The 15319-nt window shown below is 38.5% G+C and overlaps 1 protein-coding gene across 2 annotated transcripts in view; it reads right to left on the bottom strand.

Moving 5' to 3' along the window:
- The window catches only part of COL24A1 (collagen type XXIV alpha 1 chain), a 323524-nt gene that overhangs the window by 24468 nt on the left and 283737 nt on the right, over positions 1-15319 (bottom strand). For both annotated transcript variants that reach the window (XM_079777790.1, XM_079777791.1), the window contains exons 49-53: positions 13970-14077; positions 13824-13877; positions 13269-13331; positions 9069-9122; positions 3218-3253 (exon numbers count right to left, since the gene is read on the bottom strand). In XM_079777790.1, coding sequence (XP_079633916.1) covers positions 3218-3253; positions 9069-9122; positions 13269-13331; positions 13824-13877; positions 13970-14077 — 315 coding nt within the window. The remainder of the gene's footprint in view (positions 1-3217; positions 3254-9068; positions 9123-13268; positions 13332-13823; positions 13878-13969; positions 14078-15319) is intronic.

Genomic DNA, 15319 nt, shown 5'->3' with positions numbered 1-15319 from the left:
AACCAGCCATTTGAAGAGGAGGTGACAGAATTTTCTAGTTAAAAGGAAGGCATGTTCCAAAGAATAGAAAGACATTCATCGTATTTGGCAAAGAGAAAATGGTACATGAGAATGGAGAAGTAAATAAGGCTAATTCCTGTAGGGCCTTGTAGACCATGTGAGGAGGCATAGGGAGGCTTTAAGGAGGGGAGTGATATAATCTGACTTATATTTTTACAGTATTACTCTAGTTGCTATGCAGGAAAAGGGTTTTAGTGGGGAAAAGTGGAAGAAATGAAAAGAGGACTGGAGTCCGGGGGAAACTAGTGTGCCAGGGATGAAGAATGAGGGAAGTAGATGGACTCAGAATAGTAATTAGAGCTCACAAGAATTAACTTCTACTTTAAAGAACTGTTACTTATTTATGTTCTATGCTTTTGTTCATTCTTTCATGAGGGGCTTTTTTCTTTTTCTTTTATGTAGAAGCACAGACTCTTACAGCTGGAAGTAGGTATGTTCTAATTCTTACTCAGTGCAGAAATACCAGTCCTGTCCCAGAGAGACAGCCAGTAAGCTTCTACTGACAGATCCTATCTCACAAAACGACCTTGTGAGATTCATTTTATATTACACAGGTCATTGTAATATTGAAATCAGGCTAGCATTCCATATGTTTAATCAATTAGTACCTACTTTGTGGTAATTATGTGTCAGGTACTATTATAGACTGGGAATTATGTGGCATCACAGAACTCACCATCTTTCAGGGAGCAAAGCACAGAAACTGAAAATCCAACACAATAAATAAGCCATTTACATTTTATTTTCTAGAGCTACTCACATATATTCCTTCTTCCTCAAGACAACCTTTCAAATATCTGAAGACAACTATCATGTCCCAACACCCCAAGCCTTCTCTAATTCTTTTACTAATAATTTATTAAATACTAGTGGCCTGGTGCACGAAATTCATGCCGGGGGGGGGGGGGGGTGGAGTTGTCCCTCAGCCTGGCCTCCACCCTCTCCAATCTGGGACCCCTCGGGGGATGTCTGGCTGCCGGTTTAGGCCCAATCCCTGTGGTCTCGCATTCCGGGACCGCTGGCTCCCACTCACCTACCTGCCTGCTTGATTGCCCCTAACCACTCTGCCTGCCAACCTGCTTGCCCCCAACTACCCCCCCACTGGCCTTCTCATCCCCAACTGCTCCCCACCAGCCTGCTTGCTCCCAACTGCCCCCCACTGCCAGCCTGCTCACCCCCACCTGTCCCCCACTGCCAGCCTGCTCTCCCCCACTGCCCCCCCCCCACGGGCCTGATCACCCCCAATTGTCCTCACCTCCTGGCCTGATTGCCCCTAACCGCCTCTGCCTCAGCCCCGCCACCATGGCTTTGTCCGGAAGGTCTCCCAGTCTAATTAGCATATTACCCTTTTATTAGTATAGATTTATTGAGCACTCACTATAAGACATTGCTTTAGGTGTTGGGGACACAGTATTAAAACAAACAAATAAAATGTCTGGGTCATGGAGCTTACATTCTAGTGAGGGGAGATATAATAAGCAGAAAACAACAACAACACTAATAAATGGGCAGCATGTCAGGTGGTAAGAAAATAGGTTAAGGAAAAATAGGAAATCTCTGGCAGGTGGGAGGATTGCTATTTGACATACACTAGTCAGGAAAAGCCTCTCTGATAAGGGGACATGTAAGTAAGGAACTAAAGAACAGTCGCCAGGCATTGTACTTGGTCCTGAGTATTCTGTCCACAGGTGGCAGTGGGGTGAGGCTAAAGCATCAGCAGGTCCACCCTGAGCGAGTTATCTTTAAATTGAAACCTCAAGATACATAGGAATCACAGGGATAAATCGTATGGATGAGAAAAAGCAAGTGCAAAAACCAGGAGGTAAAGAGAGAACAAAGAGAATGAGAGGGATGACTAAGCTGCCGTGTAGCAAAGGATAAATATCCCAGATACTTCAACTGTTTTTTTTTTTTTAGGACCTGGGTGTCTGATACACTACCAATCTAAGAGAGCCCTCCTCTGGAGGTACTTTAATTTTGTCCATGTTCCCCCATGGCCGTGGCCGTATTTTTTTCAGTGCAACCTCAGACTGCAGGCAGGCATTATCCATTTGATTTGTAATCCATCGGAGCCACTACATTTTTTTCTCTCACATGAAATAGTTGTGAAATAGGTACTTAGGTTTCCTAGTCCTGATGGAAGCTTATGTTCCAGTTCAAGAGGGTGGGTCAGCTGGAGACAGACGGGTTTGGAAAATGGGCTAATTCCAAGCCTCCCACCTTTTCCTTTTCCCTTCCCTCCCCTGCTGGGGGATATGGCTTCACTGTGTACATACATCCTTGCGTCCTGTTCTAGTAAGCCTGCTGAGAAAACGTGAGAAATTTCTGCACATTAAGCACATCTATTTTAACACTGTTTGGGGGTTTTGAGGCTATCTGAAGTCACATTATTTCCATTCTTTTGCTAATTACTATAACTGTAACTTTATTATTCTGCAGCCCAAGCATACCCCCCCGGTGAAAAACACAAATCTCAACTGTCACTATGTAATCTTACTATCTTTTAATCAAGACTTTACTGCTACCGTTAAGTTTATTCTATGTGCCTTCTGTTCTTGGTTTCAATCCCCTTCATTTCACTCTGTGCCTGCCCTGTTTATGGCTGCTGCTTTAAAAATGCATTCGTATCGGTTGGGAAAGTGGCTCCTTTACAGAATATCTTCTTTAACTCAGAAGAATTGACATTCCAGAAAAGTAGGAAATAGTGCCATTTAGGTCCCCAAAGGGCTGTGTATCTTTTTGCTCAGCCGCTCACCATGGTTTCCAATGGGCTGAAATACACAACTAATGACTTGCTTCTGTTTTGCAGACCTCTCAGCTGCTGACTGGACACCTAAAGGACCTGGCAGTGCTCCGGCAGCACCTGTGAGGAAGGCTATACTCCTCCGGATGCCTGGTAAGTCAAATATTCCATCCCACACAGGCATCTGGGAAGGGTGTGACAGGCAGGTTCTTAAATAAGTTTAGGGTTTACTAGGTTTCACTACTACTAGTATATACCACATGTTAGTTCTACTTCCTGAAAATTATCATTTTTACTTTTATTCCACAAGAATCAGATATATAATAATGAACACATCAAATAAGGTCCTTGCTTTCATATAGCTTATAGCCTAATGACAAGTGATTCTATAACCACAGATTCAGTTAAACTTACAGTTTCACCTCTAAAGCCTTTGTCACCTCTGGGTCCCTAAAAGAAAAAAAAAGAAAAGATGTTACTTTAGTGTTATTGATAGTTATTTACCAAACGTAGTTGAGGTTGTTTACAGAAACATAACAATTTGTTTTTGTTTTTAATCTAGCATGACTTGTTTATAAATTTATATAAATTCTAGTTTTCTTTTCCTAAGAATAAAAAGAGTAAGACAAAAACAAAAACAATCTGTCTGTTTTGCAATCCCTAACTCCACCTTAAAGAAAGACAGGGAAAACAGCTACATATTTATTCAAATATTTATTCAAATTGACAGTCCATCACAACAATTTAGAAAGGACATTATAGGTTAAATCCTTCTATTTGTTTTCCTCAGGCCTTGAAAACCTTGCTTCTAGGGAGTTTTCCTCTGTTCTCCTCTTCTCATTCTATTCCTCCTTCTGAGATGATTCCCAATGATGTGTTATATACATTTGCATTCAGTTTAAAATAATTTCTAATTTTATTTCAAACTTCCTCTTTGATCCATGCATTATTTACAAGTGTGTCATTTAATTTACAAGTGTTTGAAGATTTTCCTAGTATCTTTCTAGTTTATAGATTTTTAGTTTAGTTCCATTATGGTCAGAGAACACACTTCATTTGACTTCAGTGTTTTTAAGTTTAGTAAAATTTGTTTTATGGCCCCAAATATGATCTATTTTGGTAATGGTTCCATTGCATTTGAAGATAATGCTATTGGGTGGATCTACTGCTTTTTAAACTGTTAATATTTTGGTGTTCAACCTTGTGGAAATTATATATACAATTTTTTAGTAAAAATGAGATCATACTATTCATCTTTTCTGTAACCTGGATTTATACCTTTACAATATAATATGAATGTTCTTCCATACACATTCCTCCAGATAATTATAATTTTAATAAATTATGATAATATTTTATTGAATTTCACATTAGATTTTTTAAACTTTTGTCATAATAATGAATACTGTGATAAATATCCTGATGCTTAAGAAAATTCTGATAGAAATTGCCCTGACAGATTGTTTGAAATTGCAGGCACACCTGCAATAAGTGGGAGTGTGTACTGCTTTTGAAATGTGCATGTTCTGTCATTCTTTGTTCATCTTGCAAGCAAAGATACTACCTCATTTATTCACCATTTGTATTACTTCTTTTGTATTTGCTATGCTGTCCTTAACCCATTTAAAACTAGGATGTTAACTTTTAAAAATTGATTTTAATATATGTTTACATATTCTTTTTACACCACCTCCAGCCCAGTATGAACAAGTTGGTACACATCTCATTATAGATTATTCTAATCAAATATTGACAAATATGTTTACATATACTAGTATATGGAATGATTGGTCAGGGTTTATAATATTAATATCATATTATATACTCTTCTATGCATCCAATTTTTCATACTTATAATACATCATAAAATAACTGCAAATCAGCCAAACTAGATATAACTAATTTATTTAAATATTTGCATTATCCTATATAATAAAAGGCTAATACACAAACCAACCGAATGGCAGAACGACCAGTCACTATGATGAGCACTGACTACCAGGGGGCAGATGCTGAACGAAAGAGCTGCCCCCTGGTGGTCAGTGTGCTCCCACAGGGGGAGCACTGTTCAGCCAGAAGACGGGCTCATGGCTGGCAAGCGCAGTGGCAGTGGTGGGAGCCTCTCCCACCTCCATGGCAGTGCTAAGTATGTCCAACTCCAGGAAGTGGGCCTAAGCCAGCAGTCGGACATCCCACGAGGGCTCCTGGACTGGGAGAGGGCACAGGCCGGGTTGAGGGACCCCCCCGAGTGCATGAATTTCATGCACCGGGCATCTAATATTTCATAAAATGGTTAGACCACAAGATATTCAGCCATTCTTTTACAGATGAACATTCATGTGATTTCAAGCTTTTTTGCCTATATAAACTGTGCTATGAAAAAAAATCTTGTAAAAATTTCCTTACTGTATTAAGTGTTTTTTATTCCTATGGGACAAATTCCATTAAGTGGAACTACTTGGTCAAAGGGCATCTATCTATCTATCTATCATCTATCTATCTATCTATCTATCTATCTATCTATCTATCTATCTATCTATCATCTCTATATATCTTTTCCTAAAGGCTGCAATTTACATTTATACCAGTGATAAATGAAAGTATTGTTCTTCCTACATCCCTTTCTGAAAGGTTGGATATAATATCTCATTATTATCTTAGTTTGCATTTTCCTAACTAATAGTTACGTAGCATCTTTTCAAATAATTATTGATCTTTTGAATTTGTTCTTTGTTTTTCTATTGAGTTTTCTATTTTTTTCATACCAATTTCTAAAAGCTCTTTATACATTAGCCCATTAAATGGGCTACTTTGCAATTACTTTTTCCCAACTTATACAGAGGTGGACAAAAGTAGGTTTATAGTTGTGAGTACATGAAACAGAGTTTACTCTTATATTATTATTTCTTTTTAAAAAAATATATTTTATTGATTTTTTTACAGAGAGGAAGGGAGAGAGATAGAGAGCTAGAAACACCGATGAGAGAGAAACATCGATCAGTCACCTCCTGCACACTCCGCACTGGGGATGTGCCCGCAACCAAGGTACATGCCCCTGACCGGAATCGAACCTGGGACCCTTCAGTCCGCAGGCCGATGCTCTATCCACTGAGTCAAACTGGTTTCGGCAATATATTATTATTTCTTTTACAGTTTTCAGATTTCTTATTTTATATAAAAGGTCTCCCTAACCCTTAAGCTATACTCTAGTTTTCTAGATAATTTTCTAATGATTTTAATTGTTTCACTTTTATTACATTACAGTATTTAAAAGTTCATCTGGGATTAAAAAAAAAATTGGGCAAAATAGGGTTTGAGTTTCTTACACGGTGGTGGGACTAAAAGTAAACCCATCTCCCTTCCATGACACTGGTGTAGGAGTGCATATGGGTTGAATCCTGGTTGATAGACATAAGAAAAATACAATGGGAGACTTCTGAAAAAAGTTTTATGTTTCCCAAGATAGGGTTATAGATCACTTTTCACTTTGGATGGTTATGTCTGGAAGTGGCTCCTCAGAAATGATAGCCATCTTGCTATAAATGTAATTATGAAGCCAGCGTTGAGGATGGTAGAGATATGGAAACAGTCTGTTCTTGGATAACATGATTGAGTCATTAAATTAACCAAATCTGAAGTTCCTTCCTACCTCTGGGCTCCCCATCATGTGGCACAAACTTCCTTACCGATAAAGCAGTTTGATTCAGGGTTCCTATTACTTGAAGCTAAAATCATCCTAACTGATATACCATTTTTGTTATAATTAAATTCCTCTATATATTCTGAGATCTAATTCTGGTCTCTAGCCTATTACATGATGTATTTGTGTATTTCTTTGTACTACCATATAGTTGCATTTATAATGACTTTAAAATAATGTTTTCTCATTTAGAAAAACAAGTTTCTCACCCCCTACCACTATTTTCTTTCACAAAGTTTTGGCCATTCTCAAGTGCTTATTCTTTCATAATAAACTTTTCTTAGAAGTTTCTTTTTAATATAGAAAAAATAGAATATAGAAAAAATTTGATGTGTATGCTGAATATTATAAGGGCCCTAAGGAACCATTTATAAGCAAAACACTGTTAGGCATTTTAATTGCATCATTTCTTTATCATGTTTTCCTTGACCAATTAATATTTCACATTTTTGACAGAGTTCAACCTTCCATAATCAGAACAGTATGTGTTCCAAAGTTTGCTGAAAAACCACCCACTGAAATATGAGAATTCTCCCTCTTACAATGTCCCACTTAGACTATGAGCTCTGAATAGTAAATGCTGAAAGTCTAGAGAAGTGTCAAGTTATACATTTAATTTTTTAAATTAAAAATCCAGTAAATTTGGCAGTGAATTCTTCTTAAAATTTACCAAAGAGAATAGTATACTTAACACTATAAGTATAACATAGAAGCATCTCATTTTATATTTTAAAACTCTGTGTCTCTATAACACTTTCAAATACTTGAAAACTTTGATTCCCTGCAGGGGAAGCTTTCTTCTCCAAATCTCAATTTGTCTATTTCTACTGTGCTCTTGCTTTTGTATGTTTAGACTATTATTAGAACTGTAAATCTCTCTCAAGATCATCTCCCCAACATTGTCTTATTTTTATCTTATTTCATAAGGCACTGGCATACATTAACTATCAGTTTCCTCTCCAAACAGCTTGAATGGATGGAAAGAACACCAATCTTAAAATAAGAAACATCAGCTATGTAATTCCCTAGCTTCATCACCCTGAATAACTAAGGGTTATAAACCTCAACTATTTCCTTATGTCTTAAGTGGAAAAAATAATATTCACTCCCAAAGTTTGCTGAAAGAATTTGAGAAAAGCTATCCTATATAATAAAAGGCTAATATGCAAATAGACTGAACGGTGAAACAACTGGAACAACCGAACAACTGGCTGCTATGACGTGTGCTGACCACCAGGGTGTGTGTGTGGATCATGGCTGTCACTGTCCCCAGCGGGATGGTGGAACAGGTGAGCGGGGGCGCCAGACCAAGGCGGGGCGCCAGTTGCTGTCATTGGGGCAAGCCTCTGGTGGTTACTAAAAATTTTTTGCTCCCACACGCCGCGGTCCTGCCCAGCACCTGCACCTGTTGCCAGTGCTGGCCCCGCTCACACCCGCTGCCAGCACCAGAGCCACTGCTCGCACCTGCTGCTGGTGCCTGGTGCCAGTCACAATCACTCAGCGCCATCAGCGGGTGCAAGCGACGGCTACGGGCCCTGATTGTCCCTGAGGGCCTCTCCACCTCCCCCTGCTCCTGAGGGGCGATTGGGGCAGCAGCTGCAGCTCGCACCCGCTGATGGCGCCAGTCCTGCTCACACCTGCTGCTGATGCCAGCTCCAATTGCTCCATGCCGTCAGCAGGTGTGAGCGTGGCCAACATGGTCAGTGCATGGGAGCGGCGGCAATGGGAGCGGGGCTGCCAGCAGACCGGGGACCAGAGGCCATGGTGGGAGGGGCTGGGCGGGGGCACAGAGGATGAGCCGAGACACGCCCCTGTGCCTACTGCAGCCTTGCGGCCCACAGTTCCTTTCAAGGTGCATGAATTCATGCACTGGGCCCCTAGTCTGTAATAATAAAAGCATAATATGCTAATTAGACTGGACATCCTTCCTTTCGGACAAAGCCGCAGTGGGCAGGGGCTACGGCAGAGGTCCCTAGCCACAGTGGCAGCGGGCGGAGGCCAGGGCCAAGGCCCTTTCAAAAATTTCGTGCACTGGGTCTCTAGTTATTAAATATTTTTATCTACTTCCTTCTTCACTGCTATCTGTACCCTATCTTCTACCCCAACTTATTCTCTAAGATGACTGTTAACTGCCTTCTTGAAACTCATCTAGCTTAACCTTGTGCTTTTCTGGTTTTCTTATTCTTACCAACAATTTCTTTCCTTTATAGTGGGCACTTTACATCTTAGCTGTTTGCTCTTCTTTTGCTTTGCTCTTTCCTTAAGAACTGACTCTTTTTATTGCTTTAGTGATCACCCACTATGCTTATGATGTTCAACCCCTCCTCCTCAACCCTAGTTCTATTTTCCTTTCTCAATTCCCACTTTAATGGATACCTCACTATAGGCATCTTCTTCATTATACAAATGATTTCTAAGTTCTCAGAGATCACCTGTCAGATGAAAATGTACATCTATTTTGCCCTTTGCTCCTTAAATACCCAGGGTGATCCTTTGTGGATTACTTTAGAAATAAGATTAAAGGGGAAAAAGATGAAAAAATGACATTTGTTGTGATAAACTTACAGTTCTACCTGTTGGGCCTGTTATACCTTCTCTGCCAAGGGGGCCAGTATTTCCCTGTAGGAGTAAAAAGAAAACAGTCTCATTGCCAGTATAATTCAGAAAAATTCTAGAAAATTTCTTGTGCAATGGTAAAATAATCTATGTCTGCATAACTTCAGTTTTTATTATAAAATCTTATAGTATTAACAGAAAGCACAGTAATTTTGATTTGTAGTATGTGACACAATTCTATATCCTATATAATAAAAGGCTAATATGCAAATCGACCAAATGGGGAAAAAGCTGGTTGCTATGATACATACTGACCACCAGGAGGCAGATGCTCAATGCAGGAGCTGCTCCCTGGTGGTCAGTGAGGTCCCACAGAGGGAGCGCTGCTCAGCCAGAAGCCAGGGGGAGCTGCGCTCATGGCTGGCAAGCGCAGCGGTGGTGGCGGGAGCCTCTCCCACCTCCACAGCAGCGCCAAGAATGTCCAACTGATGGCTTAGGCCTAAGCCATCAGTCGGGCATCTCCCGAAGGCTCCCAGACTGCGAGAGGGCGCAGTCCGGGCTGAGAGACCACCCCAGCGAGTGCATTAACCCTTTGCACTCGCTTGCTTTTTTCTCGATCCTTTATTCTAATGCTAACCGTGTCGAGTCACACTCTACATCCAAGTGCAAAAGGTTAAAGGGGAAAAAGATGAAAAAATTATAGAGGCCTGGTGCATGATTTTCATGCACCAGGCCTCTATAATCCTTTCATGCACCAGGCCTCTATAATATTATAATATTTTCCTATCAGGAGAGTTACATTGGTATAATTCCTAACAAACTGATAAATCAGCATTATAACTTTTATGTATTGGTAACTTCAATAATGCCATTTCATATGTGTGTCATTATATAAAAATGCAATTAGTTTATATAAAAAGACTATATAGAATGATAAAATTTTGCATAAATTACTTTATAGACATTGAAGGAACAGATGTTTGAGTACATGTAACATGGAATTGAGAGAAAGTAGGAGAAAGAATCAGAGTGCATCATATGTGACAAACGAAACTTCACTTTCTTCATCTGTAAAATAAGAATGCTTACTTCATAGGGCCACTGTGAGAATTAAATGTGACAAATGATTTTGAAACTGTAAGCTTTTATTTGATTATAATGATAACTTTAAATAAGCTAGGTCTTTGTTCTATTTCTCCCAAACTAGGTATAGAACCTATCATTTCTTAATGAATGCAAACTATTGATTTTCCCTCAACCTCCACTTCAACTTCCACTAGCTACAAATTTCATACTTTCTGGCTCACACTTGAACTGGAATACATAAATGTAGGTATCTAATAGGCTTTCTCTTTTCCCAACTATTGGTAAGGTACAGAAAATACTACCAATGCAATCCATCAATAGATAGTAACTTTAATATTAAGTTGGCCTAGAATGAGAAATTACCCAATACTTTAAAAGTAGTCTAATGGAATCTCTTAAACACAATGATTTTGTGTGGTGAACACACAATTCCATGTACAGATGCTGTATTATAGAACTGTACACTTAAAACCTACATAATTTTATTAACCAATGTTGCCCCAGTACATTTAATAAATTTTAATAAAAACCAAAATGGTTGCATTGGTCAGTTTTGGCTCAGTGCATAGAATGTTGGCCTGTGGACTGAAGGATCCTAGGTTGGATTCCAGTCAAGGGCATATAACTTGTTTGCAGGCTCCATTCCTGGCCTTGGTTGGGGCACATGCAGGAAGCAACCAATTGATGCCTCTCTCTGTCTCTGCCATTCCCTTCCACTCTCTCTAAAAGTCAATGGAAAAATATCCTGGAGTGAATTAACAAAAAACACACACAAAACCCCCCCAAAAAGATTGACTTTAAGTAATCATTTGTAAAGATGATACCCAAGTCTCAAAAATCCACAATCAAATCAAGAGAGATGATTTCTTAACCTAATCAAATATATCCTTCAGATTGGCTTATCACTGAGAAAAAGAAAAGGAAAGAAAGCTTTCATCTAATAAATGTGACTATGATCTGACTCTCTGAAATAATGATTTGTTAAAGGAATGGAGAGGTAGTCCAGCTGGCATGGCTCAGTGGTTGAGCGTCGACCTATGAACAGGAGGGTTGCAGTTGGATTCCCAGTCAGGGCACATGCCCAGGTGGTGGGCCTGCAGGAGGCAGCTGATCAGTAATTTTCTCTCATCATTGATGTTTCTATCTCTCTCTCCCTCTCCCTTCCTCTCTGAAAAAAATAAAAAAAGAATGGAGAGATAAACATGGAGTCTATAAAAAGTAGTCCAAAAGAGCCAAAAACTGCCTATGTATCTAAATGTGTCCATGAGGTGCTATGGCTGGTAGCAGTTAACTACTAAATACATATTTGAAATGGTGGACAATTAATCCAGATTTCCTACTTTAATTAATTAAATTTACTTAATTATCAAGTATTTATTGATTATTGAGCAAGAACTATGCACGAGGCCACTTAATAGCCATTTTACTTATGCAATTAATAAGAAACCTTCTAACATATCATTTGCTTAATCAGTTGTGGATTCAAATTCTGGCTCTTCTACATAAGAGTCTTTGAGCCACAGACTTAGTTTCAGAGACTTAGTTTTCCCACCTGCAAAATGGGGATAATAGCATCTCTCAAAAGATTTTTATGAGGATTAAATGATATAAGGGACACAACTGTACATCAGTACCTAATAGTCTTTGGCTAAATAATAACTTACCAAGACTTTTCACTTGACTCTGTAGTGACTTACCAAATGAATATCCACACTTACAAATTAGCATCTGTGAGCTAGTTACCAGAATTTTAATATTGGTGAGCTGATAAAATTTCTGGAGCTGCCAAGCAATATAGGCTCAGACCCTGGCCTACAGATACCTAGTACTTGGTAAGACTCTGCTTAGGACAGATGCTAGGCAAGCAGCCAACTTCTCTTTGATAATACCAAGAAAGAAGTTAATTATTGAGAACTTAATAAAATTAGAATGAATGGATTTTAATTAGTGGGGAACTTAATACATGTAAGAACTTAGAGCAATATTTGTCATAGAGAAGCCTATCGTATATAACCCACTTGTGGATAATCAAGAATTGCACTTTATATAAAAGCACCAACTTTTCATGGTTCTTCAGAAATCATAAAAATAACTAATAAATTTGCACCTGAAGAAATGTTGAGAAGGGTCTTTAAATAAACATTTCCCATGACAACATGGCTCTTTGTATTACTGAAAAGAATTACTGTAAGAGTTAGGGGAGAGGTGCAGAATTTCAAAAATTTGACTTTTCATTTAATATTCTGCACAAGACAATGGTTTTCAATTGTAAAGTTCTTCCCCAAGATTCCTTTCTCCTGCATCCGAATCACTTTCCTTCTTCCTCTCTCTGCTCACTCTATCCACCCTTGCCCTAGCAGCTGCTGTAAGTCATACAGGTATTTTCCTACTGTCAAACCATTGTTTAGCGTTTTATAGCTTTTATTTTTTTTCAGTTTTATACATCATCTCATCAATTAGGAGACTATAGTTAATAAAAATAAAACACAAAACCAAAAAAAAAAGTAAAAAAACAAACCCCAAACCCAAACAAACCAATAACCAGTAGCTACTAGTGACTTATCTATCCTGTTTATGTCCTCTACAGTTTGCAATTCCAGGCACTAAACAGGTAATTTGAGTTTTTCAGACCCTGATCTTTGCAACTCTGTAAGTAATTCCTCATCACTCTCTGGGGACACCCACCCTTGAGCTGGGAAAACATAGCTATTGGGAAATATTTTTCAAAGTGTGGTCTGAGGAGCTCTGGTCATAGGCAAGCCCTTCCAGGTGGTGCATGGGGGTGGTCTCTGGTTGTATTACTGCTTATAACATAACACTGTTTATGTTTTTGTTCCTAGTGTGAGTTAATAAATACATTATCCAGTATTCACATTAATTCTGATAATTACTTTTTTAAAAGTGAGAACTGGAAAGTGTGGGTGGTCTCAGGAGTCTTTTGCTCAAACTAATATATGAACTGAAAAAGGTTGAGAACCTCTGCATGTGCTCTAGTGAGTTTCTATATTAAAAATAATTTTATTAAGTCATTAATTTGGAGTATATTAATTTTAGAGTTCTTAATCCCAATTCCTGTAATCAGCGAAGAATCACAATTTCTGGGCAGAATGACTTTATACTTACTCTCTGTCCAATAGGGCCTTTAGGACCTGATATTCCAACAACACCAACATCTCCCTCAGGGCCCTAGAAATACAATGAAAAACAAAAAATCATGCTTTAGCTTGGTAGAAACATTTTACAAATGAAATCATATTGTATCAACATACTCAGAATTGCCTTTAAAAAATGGAATGTGATAGTTAATGATGTCTATGCTGAAGTATTTTGGAGGAATCGTACTCAGGTCTGCACTTTACTTTAAAACTAATCAAAAATGGATTGAGAGAGGCAGAGAGAGATGGACAGATGGATAGGTACACGATAAAACAAGTAGAATGAAATGTTAATGGGAAAATGAAGAAGGGACAAAAGCAAATTATTCAATAAAACTGCTGGGAAAATATATAGTTGCATACGTTTTATAATTAGCATATTTAAAACTCAAATATATAACTGTACGAACTGAAATTTGGCAGATTAAAAAAATAAAAGCTCAAATCGGAGACTAAATATTGGCATTTCAACACCCTTTTTTCTAGATAGCTAGAAGACTAGCAGAAAATTATGCAAGCATACTTTGGGGCCTGGGAATCCTTGGAAACCTGTCAAACCTTGAACACCATGTTCTCCCTGCAATATAAATAGATATGATAATGATTATTGTGCAGTCATGTTCTAGTCTGTAGAAGAAGTGCATGGTAAGTTTCTGAGTTGGTACATACAGGCTGCCCTTTCAGGCCAGGCTCTCCACATGGTCCTTGATCACCTTGGGCTCCTCGGTGACCCCTTTTACCTTGAATTCCAGGTTGACCAGGTAGCCCTTGTTCACCCTATGGACAGGAATAGAAAAGTGATCTTGACTTTAAAACCTAAAAAAAATATTAGATTTTAAATGAAACTCAAATACAGGCCTACCCATAGGCATAGAACAAGACACTGGGGAAATCAAATTCTGCATGAACATCCTCCCCACCAATATTTTCCACACAAGTAATATTTGATTGTTATAAACAAGAAGTGTAGCAGTGGGGAAAGAGAATTCCAGAGACTGTAGTCTTAAGTGTGGAAAGAGGAGGGAAGGGGATTCCTACAAAACAAGGAGGATAGTGGGGCTACAGAGAGAATGCTGAGGGCGTGGTGTATGTGGGTGGGGGTGTTTATATGTGATCAAACTTGTATTTTATTTGAATTGTTATTATTTTTCTGTGTGTTCTTTACCATACATAGATTTCAGGTATCTGATACCATAACGGAGAAGTCTCCTGAAGTGTGAACACTGGTTTTTGCCAAGATAACTGTTTAAATTCCATCATTAAGAAATGTCCACTATCTGTATCCTAAGGTTTCTTTGATATCAATCCTCTTTACCCCCTCAAAGTTCACTTTAAAGACATATTTAATGACAATTATTTTAATTTTAAGTCAGCACTTTTTAAAATATATTTTTATTTTGTTTTTGAAATGAGAGTGGAGATAGCTTTCATACCATTTCTAAAAATAAATTTAGGAATCAGGTGGAGATTAGAGATAGGTTAATGAAAACATGATGCTTGGTAGACTTTGACCAAAGATTCCTTAAGATTAACAAATTATCATTCACTCTCTTGAGTCAAAGGTATAGGGCAGGGACTTGACAAATATGGGTTCAATTTACTGCAGAAACACACATAAGAGGTAGGGGTCTTCCTTATTTTCCTACGTTTAGCATTTGCTCAGCTACATTGAATTATAGTGGAAAGGGATATTTATGGTATAATCATTAACACAGGGTCAAGTTGTAAACAGTAAGCATCTGGCTCATCATTTTCAGTTTACCGGTATAGGTCAGAATATCCAAAAAGTCTTTAGAAGTGGAACTGTGAATATGGAATTAAGAGGTAATAATGATGAGGGCACCAATGTCTTAATCCTAGACTTTTATGAAATAAACTGGATTCAATTCCCAGTCTTGGCTGCCTGGTCAATTCTGCATTGAGATATTTCTAAGAGAAGTTTGTTTGGAAAACCTACTGGCATGTGACATTACTCTCTGCAGTGAATGTTAATACAAGACTTAATGACAGACACTCTAA

The sequence above is a fragment of the Cnephaeus nilssonii genome (genome assembly GCF_951640355.1).
Source record: "Cnephaeus nilssonii genome assembly, chromosome: 7".
NCBI classification, from domain to species: domain Eukaryota; kingdom Metazoa; phylum Chordata; class Mammalia; order Chiroptera; family Vespertilionidae; genus Cnephaeus; species Cnephaeus nilssonii.
This window is presented reverse-complemented; position numbering and strand designations above follow the sequence as displayed.